Source organism: the organism of the source record quoted next, unplaced genomic scaffold (genome assembly GCF_019419815.1).
Source record: "Pyrus x bretschneideri cultivar Hongxiangsu unplaced genomic scaffold, Pyrus_bretschneideri_v1 Contig12, whole genome shotgun sequence".
Classification (NCBI taxonomy): domain Eukaryota; kingdom Viridiplantae; phylum Streptophyta; class Magnoliopsida; order Rosales; family Rosaceae; genus Pyrus; species Pyrus x bretschneideri.
In genome coordinates this window covers 8,248,419-8,265,756 of record NW_025999413.1, presented here as the reverse complement: position 1 = coordinate 8,265,756, position 17,338 = coordinate 8,248,419, and the positions used below count along the sequence as shown (strand labels likewise).

Genomic DNA, 17,338 nt, shown 5'->3' with positions numbered 1-17,338 from the left:
TTTCGGAGCAGACCAATTTTGAAGCTTGACTGTGAAAGTTCTCAGCCAAATGCCCCTTGACATTTGACAGCCAAGGGAAATAGGCTGCCAAATGTCACCCTTCTTTTGATTACTGGTGGTGGAAATTTAAACAGAAAACTAAACCACATAGAAGTGGAAAACACAATAGCATACTAGGATTTAGATTATTTAAACAGGAAGAGTCTAGAAAATACGACCTTTTCAGACTGCTAATAACAGTTTGTGCAGAGAAGCTAAAACTGTCGGACACATCAAAATTATTAGCACATAAAACATCAAGAACAATCGGAGCATACAGACACCACTAAACAAGTTGATTAAAACCAGAAAAAAAAAAAAAAATTTCTTGCTTCGAAAACAAGATCAGGGAAATCTCCAGTTTCCACCAATTGCTGGTCGTGATCAGTAAGATAGTAGTGGTAGTGAATCTTTTGACGGAGTAGTACCTCCAGCCAAACACGACCCTGTCGATGTAACATCCCAAGGACCAGTTACGTCATTTCTAACATATTCGACCTCATCGTAATTTTGTTGCAGATTATTAGAAGACTTGACTGATTTTTGAATCCTCTCCAACTCCATTGCCACTTCTTTCATCGTAGGCCGTCTCTTTCCACTCATCTCCAAGCATCTGTTTGCGAGGTTAGCAACTGATAGTATGTCTTCCGTTACACCCTCCTCCTTAACTCGAGCATCAATAATATCAAACAGACGATTCTCTTCCATTGTAAAATTAAAATATGTAACTAGGCCTCTGATTTCTGGTGACCTTGTTAGAGAAACGGATTTTTCTCCAGTCAATAGCTCAAGAAGGACAACTCCAAAGCTATACACATCACTCTTATCCGTAAACTGACTTGATTGGAAGTACTCTGGGTCCAAGTACCCGAAGGTGCCATGTACTATTGTGGTGAGGTGGGTTTGGTCAATGGAAACCGATCTTGAAGTCCCGAAATCTGCAACTTTTGCTCTGTATTTATCATCTAAGAGTATGTTTGTAGACTTGATGTCCCTGTGGTAAATTGGAAAACCTGCTGCTGAATGTAAGTAAGAAAGAGCTCCTGCAACTTCAGCAGCAATCCTTAAGCGCATTTCCCACGTAAATAAAAACTCCTCATTTTCTTCGTGGAGATATTGGTAGATAGTCCCTTTCGGTATGAATTCATAAACCAAGAGAGGTACTTCTGTCTCTAAACAGCAACCCAACAGTTTAACCACATTCCTATGGTTAATTTGCGAAAGAATGACAATTTCGTTAATGAACTGCGCAATTTCGCCTCCATCAACTAATTTAGACTTCTTTACAGCAATGATTCTTCCATCCGTCAACATTCCTTTGTAAACAGTACCTTGGCCTCCCTGGCCAAGAATTCTATCGATGTTAAAATGGTCTGTGGCCATCTCTAACTCATGTGAATTGAACAGCTTAATTTTCTCAACATTTACTTCACCAGCCGCCAGTTGTTGCTCCAATAGTATACCACCATTTTGTTTAAAGAACTTCTTCTTGCGTTTAATGGCTTTTGTTTTCTTTATGAGTTTATGCAACCACCAGGCACCAAGGAGCAGTAACAAGAATCCAAGACCACTGCCGATACCTGAATAACTGAAGAAGATTAGAAAGGATAGTGTGTGTGTGTATACATAAGCAAAGATTATTTCGTTTTTTCATTTGCTGAGATTTGTTATATATATGGTTGCTTATTTTGCTCTTCAAAATTCCAAATCATTTTGTTAATTCTAGATTATGCATTATTAAAGCAGAAAATTATACTGTATAGTGCAGGAACATACCTATAATGATGGCTTTGACGGGAGATTTGCTCTTCGGAGGACTCACGCATCTGTAACCCGAACGCTGATTCACACATACTAGGTGCTCGGAACATTTGCCAACCTCACATTCATTGATGTCTGGATTAATGTGTATTGAAAAAATTAAATTGATCATCAATCACCTACTAACTCATTCCAAACACAAAGAAAAGAACTTTAGACATTGAAAATGGTATTCGAGTTTACCTTGACATCCGTCGAGAAGATAGGGATTTCCTTCAGCGCCCCCTCCGCAGGTACAATCAAGCCTTGAGGATCCATATGCGGAAGAGTTGTCATGGTAGCTAACACACCGAGGCCGGATTGGGTACTCGCTTCTTGTCGTTGCATTTACTTCCAAAAAGGTTCCAAACACTTCAGTTGTGGAATGAAACATGTTCCATTTAAGCACCGCAGGAATATTGTCCCTTTCGCTGATGGCAGAAATGTTTGTTAAATTGTTGGCATACCCCTGAAACCATTTGCGGTCTACCAAGAATGCGTAATTGCATGAACTTCGTGTTTTATCGTCATCAGGCTGGAAACTCGTATTGAAAGCAGAGAGAAATGAAGGGATGGCTATCTGGCAGCAGTCCACACCGTTGCATACATTATGCCGGGCACCGTTACTCTTATTTATGGAAATGTCACACTCGGACTTGCATCCACTTGAAATGAAGTAGCCATTTGAGTTTGAGGTGAACGTGGCCATAAAACCACAACCAACTGCAGTGAACACGTTCTTTGTTGAATACACAAAAGGGCTGCCCTCCAAGTTGGCCGTCTGGCGGTTGATTGGCTTGTTGCTGCAATTTGAGAAGGTGATCGGGTTTGTGACCCTTAGCGTACCTCCTTCAGCAGAAATTTCGAGGACCTCCAGATTAGTACGGTTCAAGAAAGGAGTGGGATTGCCAGTAGAGTTGTCACAGATTATTTGGAACCAGTCGTCAATGAAACAACCTGCCCCAATTCCAAAGGGATACGGGATTTCAATGTCTCCACAATGAGACTGACAGTTAGGCTTTGCTATGGGCGGTTTCTGTGATGATGATACTGGTAGTAACTGCAGCAACAGCGTAAACAGAATAATATGAGTTAGCAACTTGACAACCATTCTGGTTATTTTTCGTATTCTGTTTACCTATACCGGCGGTTTCTAGTTGTAAGCTCTGAGTAAGGTAGCACAGAAAATGATCCTCAACTCTCAACCTTCTTCATAGTAGAAGTAAAAGTGCATAGATATATAGTTAGTCCTCAGCACTTTCCCGTTGATTTCTCTGCACTTTCCACGACAGAAGAGAAGATTAGGGCGGCGTTAGAATATGACTGATGCTGATTTCTCTGCACCTTCCACGACAGAAGAGAAGATTAGGGCGGCGTTAGAATATGAGTGATGCTGATTTCTCTGCACCTTCCACGACAGAACAGAAGATTAGGGCGGCGTTAGAATATGAGTGATGCTGATTTTTCTCAAATAATTTTTAAAGTTTCATTGTTGTATTTTCTGCTTTTTCACCATATATAAAAATAAAATAAATGATAAAATAAATAATATTAAGTTTGATATTTTAATGTAAAAATATAATTTTTTATTAAAATAAACAGTATCGTAGATTTTTCGTTTAAAATCTTTATTTTGTAATGGCCCTACAAGTTTGGTGACTTTCCAGTGAAATGCTGAAAATATGCTAATAAATATAGTCAAAATTCAAATTATAAAAATAGCAGTGAAACTGAAGAAAAATCATGAAAGTATGTGAAAAGGATTGGAGGGATCAATCAAATATTTGTTTTAAAATGTGATTAATTTCCAGCTTCTAAAAAATTAGAACAAACTAAAAAAGATAAAATTACATTTTATCCCCTTAGGTTTGATGCTATTAGAACTTCATACAACATCTTTAAAATATTTTAATTTTATTCATGATTTTTCATTTTATTGCAATTTTATACATTTGTTAGTTAAACAGTTAATTGCTGATGTAACAAATATAAAACTAATATATTTTGGTGATGTGGTGAACCAAAATAATTAAATATTAAAAATTTGAAACGTAACCTTCCCTTCTTCTTTCTCCAGCTTCCCCTCTCTCTGGATCTCCATCTTCCATGGAAACACCTTCAAATCCCTCCCAGGTCCAAACCCCACAATCCCTCTAGCATTTAGCACCATGAAATTTCCATTTCTTAACAAATCCCACACATCAAAGAACTCGGGGAGAAATCGAACCTCGCAGTGGTGGATGTGGTTCGGCGGGGCGGGCTTGGGCTGAGCCTTCTAGGCCCGGAAGTGGTGGCGGGAGGTGAGGTAGAGGGAGAGGAGGAAAAGGGCGATTGACGGCTGCATCATTGGTAGGAGGAAGAGATGGGGTTATCGGGCTAAGCTTTGTCCAGATCCCCTATTCAATTTTTTTTAGTTTTTAATTATAATATAGATTGATTTTTTATTAAATAATCATTTTTTATTCACATGGTGCAAAATTAACAGTGATATGCCATCATGTTAACTTAACAGATTTTTTGACAGATATATGAAACTGAAAAAAAAAATATAACTAAACGTATAAAATTAAAATATTTTAAAGATGTTGTATGAGGTTGTCAAATTACATGATCTCACTCTTAAGATAGAAAATATGAAAAATCTGTTGAAATGAGGAGCCAAACTTGATGTTCTTTCTTGCCTTCACAAATTTCGTTGGCTTTGCCAAGCTACACCTTCGAGGCAGGACTGGCATCAGGTTTCCTCGGGTGTACCAACGTTTCTGGTGGTGCAACTGGAGGCTACGCCACGAGCCTTGCAAGAAGACGACCTTCTGCTTCCTTTTTCTTGTACACAAATCATATTGGGGTGGGGAAATTGAACTGACATGGTACTTTTGATGCAGGGTTATACTTTTAACTACTTTAGTGGTTGGAGCAAGCTAGATCTAGAGTTCGAAACTCTCAAATATGAGGAAAACACTAAAAAAATATTCACATTTGCTTGAATGACAAGCCTTTAAAACTAATATTTTATTTTATGAATAGACAAAATATTTTTTTTTCTATTAAAACCAAAGGGAAAAATACTCAAGATTATGGTGGACAAGTCCCGTGTTTAAAAGAGTGGGCACATGTCCGTTCTTATTTGGTATTAGCTTGTATTTGCATCCGAGGTCTTAACTTCGAATTCCCCTCCCCAATGCCGTTGGTATAAAAAAAAAATTCAGTTTTCTTTTATCAAACGGAATGGAATTAAAAATTGAGGACTGAAAATGAAATTTCGTTTCCATTGGCTTCTAACTTAAATTAGCCTCCACAAACTATTTTAGACTTTTTAAATTCTTCCATTTGACAAACAAACAATTCCTTTATAAACTCTATATGTATAATACATTCTAACTTGTAAACTAATTTGGACATTTTTAATTATCCAAGTTGACTTCACCAGAAGATAAACGCTGTAGTTCCATCAATAAACTGCCATCTTGTTGCGAAAACTTCTCCTTGAGTTTAATTCTAACGACTTTATACAACCACCAAGCACCAACGAGTAGAAACAATAGCCCAAGACCGATGCCGATACCTGAAAATATAGCCGAGTAACATAAGAATATTAACCAGGTCAAGAAGATTTTTATTTCTTTTTATAAAGGTAAAGGGATAGCTATTTGCAATATTGGCAATGCATATTAGTCTGGAAACTGGTTGTCGATAATGCCATCGATATCGTTGTTGACAACAAATTATAAAACCATGTTATCGACATATTTTCTATGGTATCATTACAATATCGATCTTTAAAGAACTAACTTCATGCACAAACAATCCTTGTGTTTTGTAAATAAGAAGAAAAGTTACCATATAAGAAAGCAGATTATATTTTACATATCGTAGTGTGGGGAGACAAGGGCATACCTATAAAGACCACTTTAAGCCAAGAATTTCTATGTGGTGGGTAGCATTCATAATACCCAACATGGTTCTTACATATGGAGCCTCCAGTACAATGGTTCCCAGCCTCACATTCATTTATGTCTGCAATATTTTGTATTAAAAACGAAAAGTTAATAATGTTGTAAATTTCCTGCTCAATAAAATCAAAATGGTAAGTAGAGAAGGTAGACAAACAAAGAAGGATGGTGTTTGTTGATTTATAAAATTATAAATTAGAATTGTTTACCTTGACATCCTTGTGGGAGATAGGGATTTCCCTCATAGCCCCAATTGCAGAAACATTCCAGCCTGAATGAGGATTCATGTATTGAAGAGCTGTCATTATGACTTTGGCAATAGAAGGATGATTCGGAACCCAAAGATCTCGGATTTACTTTTACCATGACTCCAAATACATCGACCGTCGAATGATACAAGTTCCAGTCTAGCATGACAGGGACATTGTCCATGTCACTGATGGTAGAAATATTTTTTGTTGAATTGTTGGGAAACCACTGAAACCAGTCATGGTCTACCAAAAATGCATAACTGCATGAATTAGTACTTTTTGTATAATCATCATAAACCTGGAAAGTAGTAGTGAAGGCAGAGAGAAACCAAGGGATGGGGGTCTGGCAGAAGTAAACTCCATTCTTTTTCACATTTGTTGAAATATTGTCACATTCGGACTTGCAGCCGGCTGAAACGGTAGAGCCATTTGAGTTTGAAGTGATCATGGCCATAACGCCGCAACCCATTGCAGTGAATATGTTCTTCTGGGAGAACACAAAAGGGCTTCCCTCCAAGTTGGCCGCTTGGCGAATAGGCTTATTAGTACTGCAGTTGGAAGAGAACGTAATTGGGTTTACAACCTTTAGTGTACCCTTAACAGAAATTTCTAGCACCTCTAGATCGATGTTGTTCAAGAAAGGTTTGGTTGAGTTGACACATGTTATTTGAAACCAGTCGTCAATGTAACAGCCTGCTCCAATTCCGAAAGGGTACGGGATTTCAACGTCTCCGCAACGTGATTGGCAATTAGGCTTTGCTAATAATGGTACTGCTAGCACTGCACTACTCGTAAACAAAAATAATAGAGTAATATGAAGTAGAAACTGTAAAAAATCCATTATTCTGCTTCTTCTTCTAATTGTTCTAGGTACATAAATAGATATTTCTCTTTATATATTGTGTTCAGAGAAAGTTCTTTCCTCCCTTCCTGCTGTTTGGTTTTTTGCATTAATCTATACTAGTAATCAAGGATGAATTGTCTTCAGAAGCATACTAATTCATGTATTCTTGAAACTTTCCCGAGTCCTTGGAGGCTAAGTCAAAGTTCATTTATCATTCATGTTTCTAGTAGCCATACCTTCCCCCCACCGAACACCATACATTTCAAAATAAATAAATAAACCAAAAGCTAGCAGCCATACTTTGACCAGTTGAAAATATTTAGGTGACTTGGTAAAGAAAAGCTGAATTATGTTATCCACATGGTGATTTTATAAGGCAGCTACAAAATATCAACGAGTAAAATGTAGAATTTGTCCTTGAACTTGCACTTGAGTTTAGAATTCGTTCCTAAACTAAAATTTCGTTAATTTGCATTTCTAAATTTAACAAAATGTGTATCATTGGTCCTTGCCCTCAACTTCTGTTAAAAAACTGTTAGCTTGATGATGTGTAACCCATTTGGGTCTCACATAACCGAGAAGAAAATTCATCAGGACTTGAAGAGTGGTTTCAAGCTAGGTGATTTTTTCTTTCACATAACCGAGAGGTATAAGGTAATTAATAGTCTAAACGATTACAACTGCAGGAACACATACATCAACTATATTTTGAGTACAAAAATTGTGATTGTGCATAGATAAAGAACCGGTACGATTTCTAACTTTTGCCTTCACAATGTCGAAAGGCTTGCGCCGATAACCAGAATTGCATCTACTGAGGTAAATTTGTATCCTTGAGCACTTGACATTGTTGTTACTTAACTACAACTTTTTTCCTTTGGAATGCATTCCAATTCACAGAAGGCATCTTAGACCTATTCCTCTTCGGGTACATTGCCCTTGAGGACACATCTGTGCACACTCATCTGGACCTTACAACACATCCCTAATCTAGAGCATGCAAGTGTCCAGTACTATGGATTACACAACAGGCAAAAGACTCTTCAAAGGATATTTAAAAAACTAGCCGTTACTACTCTTCTTGCCACCTAAGCCAACTTTAAGACTAAAATTAAACAAGCTTGAATCAAAATTAACTTCCAACAGCTCGCTACTAACTCAAACACTGCATAAGCCAAGTAATTTCATTATGATTAGATCACTTCCAATACTTAGACTAGTAAGGGAATAATTTGAGTTCTTATGAGCTTTTTTTTTTTAAGAACCTGGCCGCTGCACTTAGGCCTAACATAAATTGCAAACTGAAGTTCCAGTAGTTCATGCTGGAATTGTTCATCGCATAAGAACATGCATGCAAAAGTTAGATATAATAATAGCAATCATGGTTCAATAATTCATGAAAATTAACTGGCAATGAAATGGTTAAAAGATGCGTTAACAAAATCCAAACTTACCAAACAGAAATGGAGTCTAGTGAGACTGTAGGGTTGGGGAGGAGCCCTGAAATTAGTGTTAGGCCTTGGTTGTACCATATCTCCAAACCACATTAATGCACAAAAGAAAAAAGATGTTAGCATGTGAAAGGACACACTTTCTAATAGAGGTAGACCGTATTGTTATTATAGGACTGACCTATCACAAAGTGTATTAGCAACGTGGAGAACTTTGTCTGTCTAAATAGCTTTAATCAAAATTTCAAACGAGTAATGATATAGACACCATAGTTTTTAAAACAACATTAGTAAATGGCCTTATGTGTTGAGTAATTCGCACCTCGGCTTCGACATAATGAGGTCATTGATCAATGTGGTCTAAGAAAGCCTAAGTGGTCGCATTTGCATCATTGTTTTTGTTTCACCTACCAGAGCATGATAGAAGTCAACTTAAAATGAGGCCACAACCCTTTGAAAGATTTCCAAGAGAAGCCAGTCCAAGTCTCCTTGCACTTGGGGCTCAGAAGAATGTAAAGCCCATAAATAATGACAAGAAGCCACCAAGACAAGCTCAGCGTAAGAGCAGCCCCAGTTAGACAATAATCCACAACAAAATACACCACCCCAAGTGAGACGAATGTGAAGGATGAAGACTCCAATAGACATGTAAGCCGAAGGGTTGACTATGTTCTGAGCTTGAAGAAACCTCTGCTGGGGGCGGTTTATGGCAAACGTAAATAGCTGTGGGACAATTCCTCTTGCAAAGATTTGAACCCGCTCTGCAATTTCTTCTGATTGGCCGATGGGCTACGAGGATTGGACCTGACCACCAATACACAAATGCGAGGAGGATTGCTGCTCCCAAGAGCACGATGCATGATTGCTCTTTGGCATATGATTCCCATTGCTGGCAATTGCTTGGCTCCATATGCTTGCCCACGACATAATTACACAGTTATATTCTCAGCTTGTCATGCTTCAAGACTCGACAATGACATGATTATATTATCCAGCTTCCCCTAGCTATGACTAGTGGATAATATTGTATGATATGCCAACAGTAAGGATTAGCTCAGCATATATGTAACTATCAACTTGCAGTGTATACACATGTATATATCAATTTTCAGTTTTTATGGCATGCTTAGGCTTTCAAAAATGATACATAGTATTATATGTGTTTCCAAAATAAGGGGTTAGTATGTTTAGAGAATAAAATAGTTTTGGAAAACTTTATTTTTCGTCCACTCACATTTTCTTGTTTTGCACCCCCTTAGGAACTAGTAGCAATTGATGTGAGCATATTGGACATCGATGCATCTTTTTAGGCTCTCACACATCCTTATCGAGTTGGTTACCTACTCCGCTTTATCCGTGAAACTAGTATTAGACAACTATGCTCTGAACTAGGTCGGAGACCTATTAATTGTGGCCCTTCGGGGATGTGTTGAAATAAATGTATTACCTGCAAGGGTTTGATTTAGGCTTATCTTTATTTTAGGAGAAGTTATATCGAATTTTCGATAGATTTTATTAGTTGATAATTTAGCTATGTTTTTATGCATGTTATGGCTTCATGATCCATACGGGTGATGTCCAACACGTCTCAATTTTGATGTTCGCTGGACATAGTGTTGAGGTGTGTCATGTGAGGGCTTCAATTCTGCATAGGTAGTGTCGACTAATCCTAGAGGAGATGGCCAGAATCCGCGTCAGCTTGTTTCGAAGTAAATTGGGTTGGTGGGGGGGGGGGGGTGGTAAACGGGTTGTAGCTGAGGTCTGGGTTTTTCCAAATTTGGAACTTTCTATTTCTGACAAGTTCCATGTTTCCAAAATGAAAAACTTACTATTTATAGTAAGTGAAAAAGATCAAAATGCCCTTCAATTTCGATGCTCATAACTTTTTTGTTTTAACTCTGTTTCGTTAATAGTTTTCATTTAAATCTCATGTAATTCAGCGCTATTAAAAAAAATACAAGATTTGAACAACTAAGCTAAAAAAAAAAATTTTGAAAAAGAAAGGTCAACTCAAGTTTTAAAGAGTCAAAACTGGGATTTTCGAATTTGAAAATACAACAATTACCAGAGAAATTAGGGTAACATTGTGTCACACCGTTTGCAGTGAACCTTGGAAGTTGGAATAAACAAGGGAAATGACAAGTCAACTCTCAACCTTGTTTCGTATAAGAGGGTACTAATGTTTCTATGCCCACCAGGTCCTTAGATATCATTTAACAATGCAATAAGCTTGTCATTAACATTTTTATTGAAATGTCACTCATACTATGGTCTGGTGGTATTCCTCTTCATTTAGAGGTGAGAGGTCTGAGATTCGAATCTCGTGGATGGCGAATTCGATACCGAATTAGGTTGTCCATCGTGTGGTTTAGCCGAACTCCCCCTCCTCCTAGTGTAAAAATATCGATATACTAAAAAAAACATTTTTATTGAAATGGTAAGTGAGAAAATAGGACACGTGCGCGGAAAGGGCAACCAAAAACATGTAAAAGAAGAGGAAAAAAGTGCAGGCCTTGTTTTTCTCATTTGTTATGTTTCGCAGATAGCTCTTTGGTCCTTCCTGGTGCTTGGTGATCTTTACTTTTCTCAAGGAAGATTTGTGTAGACAAGGATATACTAACACAAGGATAGCTCTTTGGTCCTTCCTGGTGCTTGGTGCTTGGTGATCTTTGCTTGCCACACCTTAAATTAACCTCCAAACTACCTTACCGCACGATCAAGCTCAAAACATTCGAAAGAAAAAAGATGTTAAAATGTGAAAGATTCATTTAAGAAAGGGGATGGAAAGTTGAAATTATAGACACATTGTTTCATTAGAAGAAATAATTTTAGACCACATTGCAATGCTAGAGTGACAACTTTTTTAGTCCACATTGTTTCATTAGAAGAAATAATTCCTCACAATGACTTGAAGGACAATAGTGGTTGTACATCCAATGAAGAGGCTGTGCCACTATCCATACAAGAAGCTGTTGATATAGAAACAACATCCCAAGGCTCGGTTATTTCACTTCGAACATAATGAACTTCTGCAAAATTTTGTTGCACATTAGAAAATTTAACTGACAATTGAATTGCCTCCAACTCCGCTGCTACTTCTTTCATGGTAGGTCGCTTCTTCCCATTCAAATTCAAGCATCTCTGTGCAAGGTTAGCAACTGCCATAATCTCGTCTTTCCCAGCCTCCTTCATTACTCGAGCATGAAGAATATCAAATAGACGATTCTCCTCCATAGAAAGAAGGAAATAAGTTGCTAGGCTTCTGCTTTCTTGTGAACTCAAAACTGAAACTGGTTTTTCTCCAGTCAAGAGCTCCGCAAGGACCACTCCAAAGCTATAAACATCACTCTTCTCTGTAAATTGGCTAGATTGGAAGTACTCTGGGTCCAGATAACCAAATGTTCCATGTACTCGTGTCGTAAGGTGAGTTTGATCAATAGCAACTGATCTTGAAGTCCCAAAGTCTGCTACTTTGGCTCTGTAGTTTTCATCCAAGAGTATGTTAGAAGACTTGATGTCGCGGTGGTAAATGGGAAAAGAAGCTGCTGAATGTAAGTAGGAAAGAGCTCCTGAAACTTCGATGTAAGTTAGGTATCTGGGAGTGTGAATCGAGCCTGATGAGTAGCGGTTGGTACTCCTCCTGCGACCCCATGGTAACCTCAGACGGCTGAGCCACCACTACTTGATATGACACTGTGAGAGAGAGAGTGTGTGTTTTACCTGGGAGGAGTAGTGGCATTATGTATATTTATGCCCTGTTACAGTTTGTAGAAAAATGGAAGGGAGAGAGGAGAAACTAGGGTAGAAAATGGAAGGGAGAGAGGAGAAACTAGGGTAGAAAAATGGAACGTATGATTAATGAAGGACATATTTATACATGTGTTTTCTTAGCAAGAGAAGTTTAGTTGCAAATAAGTTACCTATTTTTTTGTCAATTAGTTTCACCAAACCATGCATAAACCTAAGTCAAATGTATTTGATTTTTCGAAATTAAATAATTCAAATATTCACATTCCAAGGCAGTGTTGCCTAAATACAAGCTTGAATTCGATGCGACTTCTCAGATGATCCCAATGTCATCAGGTTTTTCTTTTCAAAGGAAAAGTGTCATTAGGTTACTGGACATTTCAATTTTCTTATAATTTTTTTCTTCAATTTTTTTTAAGCTTTTTTTTAAGCTTTTTTTTAAGCTTTTTTTTTTTTTTTTTTTTTTTTCGGTTTGTGGGAAATTGGCTTTAGTTTACAAAACCACCAACTTAAATTAGCCTTGTTTTCGATCGCTAATATGCACTTTATCGCTACTACTGAAAGGATATAAATACAATAATGATATATAGCATCGAGTTAATAGTAAATTGATACAATATTGATGATAAGATAAGATATTTTTAGTAAAAAGAATGTTATATTTGGAACCAAGGTTTTTATTTATTTTTATTAAGATATCTACATTGATCTACAAGGAGAAGAGTTTTAAATCGGATTGCAGTAAAACAAAACTACTAAAACAATCCAGCTATTGCGAAACAGGGTAATTCACTATATGAGTTTGGAAAGGGGTTACTAAAGTCAAATCCATTTATTTTGAATACCGCATTGAATTTGTCTTAGAGCTCGATGGACAATGATACTTTTGGGGGAAAGGTGTGACGATGCTTCGATCCAAAGGTGGGTTAAGTAAGCACGTGTACATGGTAAGGTCAGCACCCATTTTTTTAAACTGCATTTTCTTTCTGATTAGGTAGGGTTTAGCAATTGGTAGTTGTGATCAGGGGTTTAAAGGGGGCCGTAACCTTAGCACCTTCACTTCACAACTCCTGTGTACTTTGAAACCTTAGATGCCATGTTGACCGTGGCATTTTTGTAGAAATTATATTTGAATTATGGTCTCACAAACCATTATTATATTGAATGGGTTTTACAAATCCAACTAGTTTTTGGAAGGACCTCTATGTTCTTTTCTTTTCCATTTATAATCTATGCTGAATTTTTTTGTATAACATCATGCTTATATATATATATATATATATATATATATGCACATACACACATGGCAGATACGTGATATTACTTTTTTCACATAATTTTTTGCACAAGTTTTTGTAGGATCCATTCCGTAATGTATTTCAATGATGCAAGCATATCTTTTAGGTCTTTTTTCAAGTATCATGTGCACTCAAAATCAACCAGACCCGAAACAATATGACTCTTGAATTAAATTTAGTGTTTCCTTGTAAAACTGTATTCGTCCATTTTCTTCACTACAAATGAATGTCTTAATAGTTTCGGATATCTAATTTTTTACCACTATGCTCTATGAATGATGTTCTAAAATATAAACTTCGGATCGTTGAAATACGTTATGAAATGGACCTTACAAAATGTGTCAAATTTTGTGTAAAAAAGTGTTGTCACAAATCTACCTCCAATATAAAATTAGGAAAATATGTATAAGAAACCTCATTTATAAAATGGCTTCAAAATTTTCATTTTGATCAATCAAAGATTGTTCAATAGAAACAGGTATAAAATAAGCAGAACAACCATAGAAAAATAAACAAATACAGGTACAAAACATATCATCTTTAGAGTTTAAACAAATATAGAAAAAATTAAAAGAATTTGCTTGATGAGAAAAATTGTGGGCATTCACAAGGAAACTGATTTTCACCCATAGAACTCACATATTCCTTTTATTTCTAACCACCAGATTCACCAAGTCAAACAGAATTAAATTATACGAATGCGTAAGAGGCTAAAAATGATTTGTGAAAGTCATCTCGCTTTCCACAAATGCTAAAAGCTGGGGTGGACCAGGTTTCCCAATCAAAACATATTTGTGGTCCTTTAGCTTTGGGCCGAAGTAGATTATGGACTTTTAGCAAGAACTTTTGAACGATAGAAAATTCGGACGTAATCCAGAATTTGTCCATTTTGAATTTCCTCTAGCTCCATTGCAACTTCTTTCATTGAGGGGCATCTCTTTCCATTCAAGTCTAAGCATCTTCTTGCAAGGCAAGCAATTGCCTCAACCTGTCCTTTATTTCCCTCCTTCGTAACTTAAACATCAACCGATATCAAACAAACGATTTTCTTCAATTCTAAGAATGAAGTATGTGGCTAGACTTCTCCCTTCTTTTGATCTTGTGAATGAAATAGGATTTTGACTAGTCAGGAGCTCAACGAGGACAACTCTAAAGCTATAAACATTGGAGTTTTCTGTGAACCAGCTTGATTGGAAGTACTCTGGATCCAAGTATCCAAATGTGCCTTGTACTTGTGTGGTCACATGAGTTTGATCAATGGAAAAATGTTGAAGTTCCAAAATTAGCTACTTTTGCTCTATACTTGTCGTCTAAAAATATGTTTGTGGACTTAGTATAGCAATGATAAATGGGAATGGAAGCTGATGAATGTAGGTAGAAAATGGCTCCAGTGACCTCAGTGGCGATTCTTAAGCGCATATCCCACGTAAGCGGAAACTCTTCATTATCTTTGTGGATATACTCGAAAGAGGTACCGTTTGGAACAAATTCATACACCAGTAGAAGAAACTTTATCCTCAAACAACACCCGAATAACTTAACCATGTTCCTGTGGTTAAGCTGGGAAAGAATGACAATCTTGTTAATGAAAGGCCTCTAAGTTTCCCTTCATCAACCACCTTGGACTTTTTTACTGCAACAATTTTTCCATCTGTCAACATTCCTTTGTAAACGGTACCTTGGCCTCCCTGGCCAAGTTTTCTGTTCACATTAAAATGATTTGTGGCCTTCTCTAGCTCCTTTGGTTCAAAAAATTTTATTTTCTCAACATTGACTTCACCGAAACTCAATTGTTCTTCGAGCAATAAGCCACCGTTTTGTTTGAAGAACTTCTCTCGGCAATTACTGTTATTTATTTTCTTCACTACCTTGTATAACCACCATAGAGCAGCAAGAAGGAGTCATAGCCCCAAGCTTGCACCAATATCTACATAAATCAATACATGTTACAAAAAAGTACCCAATTCTTCAGCTAATCTCTTGAGAAATTTAGTGAACTGTTCAGAATTTTCTCATTTTGAATCCACTGAAAGTTATTTCAGGTCAACTGAGGGGACAGAGGTGTACCTGTAACCACTGGTTTCACCGCAGATATCTTCTTTTTAGGAGGGCCGTAAAAGTATTATTACAGATAGAAGTATTGTCAAGATTTTCTTATTTTATTGTCTAATTCATGTTGTTTCTGCATCATTTGGTATAGTACTCATACTTGATAGTGAAAGGTTGAAGTATGCTAATGAACATAATTCAAATTCAAATTAAAATATCGGCCAAAATAAAAAAGAAAGAAATTTCATCAGAGTTGTTCAAGATAGAATGGAGGAATCATCAGTCAATCCCATAACTTTTGGAAATCATATGATCAGATTATAACATCTAGATCATAAGAATTCATCATGAAAAATGAGTTTTGGCTGTTGACTACTTGACAGAGTCCAACTCTTTCTTTATTCGGGCTTGGGGTCGGCAATAGAAGATAAACTTTCACAGGCTTGGGACCGAACCACTCAATGAAATCCAAGCTGGATACGATTCCGAACCACTTAACGGAATTGCAGATCACGTGGGATTCCGGACCACTCAACGAAATCGAGACAGCAGGAAACCAGAACAACATACTAAAATTTCATTACGATCCATCAGTTGGATCTCCGCCAATCATAAGAATAAGTGGCAGTCAATGTTTAATTTTACAAACTTAGAAATCCAATTTGGGAAGATGTGTACATCAGATTCCCAATTTGTCAGTTTTTAACGTCCTCAAATATTATGTACTATAACGTATTAAAGTTGAGTGACAATCCAACGGTCGAATCGTCAAATCATAAAATGATCAAGTGGTGTAATATTCAATAATAGGTTCAAAGTATTGAACCACATCAAACGGATATCAAATCTGAAATCAGGACATTGAATTTAACTTAAAAAGGTAGTGTCGACCCACTGACCACGCGCCACCGTATGTGTCACTGCAGGTGGCGGTTTCTAGTGAACGGAAACCACAAATTTTGACCAACTCCAAAATTCACCAAATTTTGCAAAAATGTACAACTCAATGGGGGAAACATTTTTCATACATGGGCCGAAGTCCAGTTCGGCTGGGAAGTAGCCAAAAAAATCCCTCGAATTGTCAGAAACCCAGAAAAATGGGTGAACCTCGATCGGTCGAATTCAAAGCTCTGTCGCCCCTAAACTTGTTTGGGGTTTGTTTCTAGGCTCAAGAGACACCTGAGGGTGCTGGTGATTGATGGAGAACATTTCAGAAACAGTGGATCGCCGGCGAAGGGTTCTTGAACCCGTGGGTTCTATGTACCACGAAAGGTGGCCAAATCTCATCGGGTTTGCTGTGGAATTGGTAAAGGAAGGGTCGTGGAGTCCAGTGCAGGTGGTGGCGATGAACAATTCAATGGGGAAATGCCGAAATCTGAGTCAGAAATCACGTAAGGTGTCCGGGTTGGGCGCTAGGTCTTTCTGGTCGAAAATGGGTTAAGGATTCAGTGTTCCTCCATCTTCTCCTTTCTCTCCTTTCTCTAGTTCTTGATTGGGCAGTTCCACACATCATTTCTCTTCTCTTATTTCCATCACAGCCACACACGTGGCTCCATCGCACTGCTCCAACAAAATCTGTAACCTTCCAGATTTATGGTCAAATGACCATTTTGCCCTCAATTTCATTCATTAATAACTATTTCGTTGTAACTTCAAATTACAATCCGTTTGTGCTCACGCGTTTGTATCGACACGTACTATCCAAATATGTAATGAAATCTAGAAAATCATGAAAGAATCAAATACATCCGTGAAAATTCCGTTTAGTTCATTAAAGGCGTTTTCATCATTTTACTTATCGAAAAATTTGTACGCCACAAATACAAACGTGTCAAAACTACGAATAAGAATACGAAATACGTAATTTTAAACATTGAAATCCGGGGATGGGATTTCACACTACTCA

The 17,338-nt window shown here is 37.3% G+C and overlaps 3 protein-coding genes and 1 pseudogene across 4 annotated transcripts; all 4 read right to left on the bottom strand.

Annotated features, from left to right (window-relative positions):
* Positions 1-154: 154 nt before the first annotated feature.
* Positions 155-4,231, bottom strand: LOC103947511 (wall-associated receptor kinase-like 22). 2 transcript variants are annotated; one of them, XM_048578379.1, is made up of 4 exons: positions 3,896-4,231; positions 2,044-3,241; positions 1,816-1,935; positions 155-1,619 (listed from the first exon to the last, which is right to left on the bottom strand). In XM_048578379.1, the coding sequence occupies exons 2-4, from the start codon at positions 2,948-2,950 to the stop codon at positions 424-426; spliced, it is 2,223 nt and encodes a 740-aa protein (XP_048434336.1). In that variant the 5' UTR covers positions 2,951-3,241; positions 3,896-4,231; the 3' UTR covers positions 155-423. The 2 variants fall into 2 exon arrangements, with proteins under 2 accessions (XP_048434336.1, XP_048434337.1); XM_048578380.1 differs by having other exon boundaries at positions 2,044-3,177.
* Positions 4,232-5,127: 896 nt separating this feature from the next.
* On the bottom strand, positions 5,128-6,884 carry LOC125474560 (wall-associated receptor kinase-like 10). The gene is made up of 3 exons (XM_048578485.1): positions 6,002-6,884; positions 5,737-5,856; positions 5,128-5,404 (listed from the first exon to the last, which is right to left on the bottom strand). Exons 1-3 carry the CDS (start codon positions 6,882-6,884, stop codon positions 5,244-5,246), a joined length of 1,164 nt encoding a protein of 387 aa, XP_048434442.1. The 3' UTR covers positions 5,128-5,243.
* A 1,161-nt stretch (positions 6,885-8,045) lies between these two features.
* LOC125474559 lies at positions 8,046-9,264 on the bottom strand (annotated as a pseudogene).
* Positions 9,265-11,011: 1,747 nt separating this feature from the next.
* Positions 11,012-15,044, bottom strand: LOC108867247 (wall-associated receptor kinase-like 1). The gene is given in 4 exon segments (XM_048578381.1): positions 11,012-11,104; positions 11,395-11,889; positions 14,754-14,979; positions 14,982-15,044. Coding segments are annotated over 4 exon segments (786 nt in total). The 3' UTR covers positions 11,012-11,102.
* Positions 15,045-17,338: the final 2,294 nt, after the last annotated feature.